A 6,000-nucleotide genomic window follows, 5' to 3' on the forward strand; every position below is an offset into this window, starting at 1 on the left:
CAAATCTAGCCAATTTGAAACTGAGACATCATTATTTGGTTTCATCAATTTGGGTCCAATAAAAGTTTGTACTAAAAGATTAAATTTCTACTTTAAGGAGTATCTTTTTTCCAAAATGATCATTAAATATAAATTACTTACTATAATAAAATCCAGCTTTTAACTTACTATACATTTTTCAGGGTGGAGAATTACATGATAAAGTTTAAAAAGAAGTCTTTTAGCTGGCACTCTGTTTTTTCCTCATCCTTTGCCAGTTAGTTCTTAATATTAATAAACCTTAAATGTTACAACAACAACTTAGTGTAATCTCACAAGTGGGGTCTGAGGAGGGTAGGATGTACGTAGCCTTACCCCTACCCTGATAGGACAGAGACTGTTTCCGATAGACTCTCGGCTAAAGAAGGTGAGAGAAGCCCTGGTAGCAAGTAATAGCAAAACAATAATTAGAAAACTAAATCGGAGATAGCAACAGATAATATGAAATGGGTACTGATAACAAGTAGTAGCAAGATAACATATTTAGAAAACTAATTCCAAGGCAGCAGACGAGAATATGAACGAAGTACTGCTAGCAAACTACGGAATTACCAATGGCAAATAACAACGAAACAAGACATGCGAATATAGAAAACTAAGGAAAAAAGGGGACCGTACTAGCGCTAATACTATCGAGCTAGAGAAGACAAAGGGAGATGCACGACTACCTACTAACCTTCTACCCTAATCTTCAACCTCCACACCCTTCTATGTAGAGTCATGTGTTAGCTCAAGTAGCGTCATGTCGTGCCTGATCACCTCTCCCCAAGACTTCTTTGGCCTACCTCTACCCCTCCTCTCACCTCCTAAGGCCAACCTCTCATATCTCCTAACAAGGGCATCTGCGGTTCTCCTCTTAACATACCCGAACCATCTCCATCTTGCCTCATGCATCTTTGCCTCCACAGGGGCCACTCCCACCTTGTCTCGAATAACTTCATTCCTAATTCTATCCAACCTAGTATGCCCACACATCCATCTCAACATCCTCATTTCCGCTACCTTCATCTGCTGGACATGTGAGCTTTTGACTGGCCAACACTCTGCCACATACAACATAGTCGGTCTAACCACTACCTTGTAGAACTTACCCTTAAGTCTCAACGACATATTCTTATCACACAAGACACCGGAAGCGAGCCTCCACTTCATCCACCCTGCTCTGATTCGGTGTGTGACATCCTCATCTATCTCCTCATCCTTGAATTATAGATCCCAGATACTTGAAACTCTCTCTCCTGGAAATGACTTGTGTATCGAGTTTCACATCCCCGTCCGCCTTCTGGGTAACATCGCTGAACTTGCACTCCAAGTATTCTGTCTTGGTCCTGCTCATCTTGAAACCCTTAGACTCCAGGGTATATCTCTCCAGCCTCTCGCTGACGCCGCCTCGCGTCTCATTAATCAGGACTATGTCATCCGCAAATAACAAGCACCACGACAACTCCCCTTGAATGTGACGTGTCAAAGAATACATTGCCAGGGAAAACAAAAATGGGCTAGGTGTTGATCCCTAATGCAACCCCATCTCAACCAGAAAGTAATTCGAGTCTCCACCTGTTGTCCTAACCCGTGTCTTAGCTCCATCATACATGTCTTGAATCACTCTAATATATGCTACAGGCAATAAACCTTAAATGTTCAAACATAATTTTTTTTTTTTAAAAAAAAAAAACTGCCTTATAGGGTAGAAACAAAAGTTTAAAATTAACTAAGAAATATTATTGAGCTTGAAATTTCAGTTGAGGCCTTGAGGGTAGAGTTTGTTACACACAAAAGCTCACAGTGAGAGTGTGAACACTCATCCACTTCCTCTCTTAATAACTCCTCCCCAGTACAAACAACACAACTCTCAACAGTAAGGACAGCTTCCAGATTTGACTTGACCTCTCGTATAACACACTCTTATTGGTTCTACTTCTACAGTTCTACTACTACCTGTACTTTTGCCTACTTCTTGACTTCTCACTTCCACCAATTTTCTCCTCTCAATGGATTTTCCTTCCTCCTTTCTCTTCTTCTTCTTCCTCATCACCATCCTTCTATCTCTGTCCCCTGCTTTCTCCACGAATTCTGAAGGTAAATTCACTAAAACTTAACTATCTACCCCATGTATTCCTTTTGTCATTCCTAGGGTTTAAAGCTTTTAGTTTTTTGTTACCATGTGAACCCCTCTTTGGTTTTCTTTTCTTTTCATTCATTAGTGTATACCCTTTTTCAGCTCAAAGGATTTGAGTTAAATCTTGAAATGAACATACTTATATAAAAGTAGAAAAAAGGTTAAATCTTGAAATGGACCCATCTTCCTAAAAAAATTTGTTGTGTTCATCTTATAGGAAATGCTCTACATGCTTTGAGAAGCAGACTCTCTGACCCCACAAATGTTCTACAAAGCTGGGACCCAACACTTGTTAATCCTTGTACCTGGTTTCATATCACCTGCGACTCCAATAATCATGTTATTCGCCTGTAAGATGCTACAGCATTTTCTAATTTCTGTCGATTTTTTTCTTTTGTTTTGTTTTCCCCATTGGCAATTCATATAATTTTGTTTAATCTTTGAAAATTTTCAGGGATTTGGGCAATACTAATATTTCTGGAACATTAGGACCAGAGCTTGGTGAACTCAAGAATCTACAGTACCTGTATATTTTTTTTTTAACCTCTTTTTCTTGTTTTTTCTTCTTGTGTCAGCTTAGTATCTCCTGTTGGCTGAACTGAAACCGTGGAAAAAGAAACTGAAAAGGGGCTTTTGTTAGACAAAGAAATGTGTATAGATTATTGTCACATGATTAATGTTGTTTCTGTCTTCAAGTTTCTTGTGTACTTCTTAAATTGCAAGTTTATTACTTTCTTGTGTGTCTTTAAGGTGACGGGCAAACATTTTTCCTGAATTGCAGGGAACTTTATAGGAATAATATTGGAGGCAAAATCCCAAAGGAATTGGGTAATTTGGAAAATCTTATTAGCATGGACCTATATGGCAATAGATTTGAAGGCAATATTCCCAAGTCTTTTGCTAAATTAAAGTCTCTTAGATTTTTGTAAGTATTTGGCATTCAATGATTCGTGAGGTTTACAAATTTTTAGCAGACATTGGTGTTACAAAGATTGATTTTTTTTCTTCATGTTATTACCACAGGCGGTTAAACGACAACAAACTAACTGGTCCGATTCCAAGGGAACTCACCACCCTCCCCAACCTTAAAGTTTTGTAAGTTCTGTTTTAAATGCAAACCTCAAGCCACGTGAAACCTGCTGTTAGTTTCATATTTTGCTAAGAAACAGGAAAAACAATCAAACAATGTGGTATTGATTTCTGGTCGAGTGAATCTTTTAAATATCATTGTTGCAGTGATGTTTCTAACAATGATCTTTGTGGAACAATCCCCGTTGATGGCCCCTTTGGAAGCTTTCCTATGGAAGGGTATTCACTCTTGTCATTCTCTCTTCCTTCTTGAATATTCACTTACAACATGTAACGTGCTCTAGTTATCCCTGGATTTGGAAGTGGTTCAGTAGATTATTGCCCATGTTATTGGTGAAAGTTATTTTAAGCTTCATTTTGTTAGCTGTTTTACACAGGGGGGGAACAATTCTATTGAAAGGCCAGTTGCTTCATGATATAATTGTGATTTATGGTTCATAGACACAGGTTGTAGATGCACAGCCTTGCATTATTAAGTTTAATCTAACCTATTGCAAAGATAATCTTCTGTCAAGTCATTAGTTAGTAGTTGGGTACTGACTTGGTGCAAGTGCAATTACATGACTTTATGGCACTGCCTAGCCTGTAAATCGCGTATCTACTATATGCCCTTGGATCGTTATGGGATCTTAGAGACTATTGGTTGGTCTAGTAAACTATTTCTATTCATGTACTTATGTTGTTGAATTAGGATGATACAAACGACACCAAGTGTACCGGTTCCTCAAATCTATCATTCTTGGATCGTGATAGATCATTGTAATAGGTAGGGATTTGATATTTGTGCCACAACCAGACTTATAAAATCAAAATCCAAACTCCAAACAGAAAAGAAGAGGAGCTGCCCTGGGTTACACATATTTTGGGATCTTTAACTTTGTAGTGTAATTTAATGGTAGATTCATAACTTTTATTTCTTAATGTTGTGAAATGTTTTATGTTCTACTACTTCTAGTGAAATGAGAAAATAAATGGCTCTGCTTTCTACAATGCAATTTTTTTTTTGAGATAACGGTGGTGCCCAAGGCAGCTTGCACCATTAATCCTCCAGGTATATGCTACCTCCTACTAGCACAAGTATCAGGTATCGAATAACTCTGTCCAACACAGTTTAGACAGACAGGAGAAACCACCCAAAGTTTTTTGCCTCTATTGTAAAACCTGGACTTCCATGATCTTCTGAAATGCAATATTTTTTTTTAAAGTGCAAAATAGTGAATTCCTCTCGGATGAGAGTCTGAACTGCCTTCTGATGTTCCCTTCTTATCTGATCATGATTCAAAATTTGTGATGTGAGACCTAAAAAGTGATAACATTTTCCTCTTGTTTCAGTTTTGCACACAACAGACTGAATGGACCTGAGCTGAAAGGACTAGCGCCCTATGACTTTGGATGCAAAGAGGTCAAACTATAGTTTGATAGCAGCCCCCGGAAGGTTGCTTTATGGTATCATAACATACCTACAATATTTTATGTATTGTATATGTGGTTTGACAGTGTTAAAACCCTGAAGTCCAATACAGGTCATGTTAGCTCCAGCTAGCATATAAGGTTCTTTAAAACCATCACTAAAGCTCAACTTCATCTGTAACTTGGCAGCAGAAAATGGCGCTGTCTTGCTGAGTTTTAAACTTGTTAAATTAAGTGGTAGATGGTTTTGAAATGAGTTTTCTTCTCAAAGTGTCGGATCAATGATCTCAAGTATAATTTATCTTTGTTTTGTGCCTGAGGTACAATGTAACAGCTCAGTCCGCTAATGATATTGTCCGCTCTGGGCCTGTATGCAACACCCCAGATTTTAGACATAGTCTCACGTCGACAAAACACAAGAGGAATGTTAGGACGTATAAGTGAACAAGCCTTGGACTCTAGTGACGCGTTTTAAGCCGGTGAGGGCTTACATAGCATAAGAAGATTACAAGCAATGTTATGAAAGTTGTACAAATGAATGGATAAGTACTGTACAACTGAAGGGATAAATATTATCTATCTTGTTATATCCATCAACAAGCATAAGATGAGGTAGCCATAACGGTATCAGTCCTAGCAGAAAGAAGAAATTGAAGCTAAACATACAAATCATTTCTTCCCATTTAACTGAACCGTTAGACGACGAGAGTTAGAATATCATTTGTAAAAATTGGTAGTCTAAAGCGGATGGAAGAAATGTACTTTTTAAATTGTCAAATTGACTAATTTCCTAGGGAAATTTTGATGTAAATCAGTCAAAATGTCTGAAATAAAAGAACAGATTCCGCATTAGTTTGTAATCACAAAGTTGACCCATAAAAGTAACAAAGCTTATAAATCACAAAACAAGATTCCCATGTTAATAAGTACGTGACTACCAGGGCTGTTCGTCGGTCGGTACGGTACGGTATTTAAACATTTCGGTTCGATATTTTTGGTATTCGATTTCTTAAAATGCAATATCAATACCATACCTAATTAAATTCGGTATGGTTCGATTTTTTTCCTTTCGGTTTCGATTTATTCGGTTTGGTAACTTCGGTTTATTTGGTTTGAATACTAATTAGTGCATAGAGACATAAAATGTAATATTCTGAATTAAAGTACTCAAAAGTACAAAATTAAAAACATTTGTTGACCAAAGTTTTGTCCAAAATTAGCAAATGTCAACTTAAAGAGAGAAAACTATACATAAAAGAATAAATTTCGGTACGGTATTAGTATTTCGGTATTTCATTTTAAAATATCAAATATTAATTTTTAAAATTTAAACCAAATACCAT

At 37.1% G+C, this 6,000-nt stretch overlaps 2 protein-coding genes across 2 annotated transcripts; one reads left to right on the forward strand and one right to left on the reverse strand.

Moving 5' to 3' along the window:
* Positions 1–356: 356 nt before the first annotated feature.
* LOC138877106 (uncharacterized) lies at positions 357–1,149 on the reverse strand. The gene is made up of 2 exons (XM_070156647.1): positions 843–1,149; positions 357–418 (listed from the first exon to the last, which is right to left on the reverse strand). Exons 1-2 carry the CDS (start codon positions 1,147–1,149, stop codon positions 357–359), a joined length of 369 nt encoding a protein of 122 aa, XP_070012748.1.
* A 737-nt stretch (positions 1,150–1,886) lies between these two features.
* LOC104210714 (leucine-rich repeat protein 2-like) lies at positions 1,887–4,913 on the forward strand. The gene is made up of 7 exons (XM_009759676.2): positions 1,887–2,118; positions 2,376–2,508; positions 2,613–2,684; positions 2,940–3,083; positions 3,182–3,253; positions 3,395–3,466; positions 4,580–4,913. The coding sequence occupies exons 1-7, from the start codon at positions 2,031–2,033 to the stop codon at positions 4,659–4,661; spliced, it is 663 nt and encodes a 220-aa protein (XP_009757978.1). The 5' UTR covers positions 1,887–2,030; the 3' UTR covers positions 4,662–4,913.
* Positions 4,914–6,000: the final 1,087 nt, after the last annotated feature.

Source organism: Nicotiana sylvestris, chromosome 1 (assembly GCF_000393655.2).
Source record: "Nicotiana sylvestris chromosome 1, ASM39365v2, whole genome shotgun sequence".
Taxonomy (NCBI): Eukaryota; Viridiplantae; Streptophyta; class Magnoliopsida; order Solanales; family Solanaceae; genus Nicotiana; species Nicotiana sylvestris.

Coding starts and splice junctions, on each gene's coding strand:
- LOC104210714 (XM_009759676.2), top strand. CDS start 2,031: ATGGATTTTCCTTCCTCCTTTCTCTTCTTCTTCTTCCTCATCACCATC. Junction 2,685..2,939: donor CTCAAGAATCTACAGTACCT/GTATATTTTTTT, acceptor CCTGAATTGCAG/GGAACTTTATAGGAATAATA. Junction 3,254..3,394: donor CTCCCCAACCTTAAAGTTTT/GTAAGTTCTGTT, acceptor TCATTGTTGCAG/TGATGTTTCTAACAATGATC.
- LOC138877106 (XM_070156647.1), bottom strand. CDS start 1,149: ATGTCGTTGAGACTTAAGGGTAAGTTCTACAAGGTAGTGGTTAGACCG. Junction 419..842: donor TGAGAGGTTGGCCTTAGGAG/GTGAGAGGAGGG, acceptor ACTTGCTACCAG/GGCTTCTCTCACCTTCTTTA.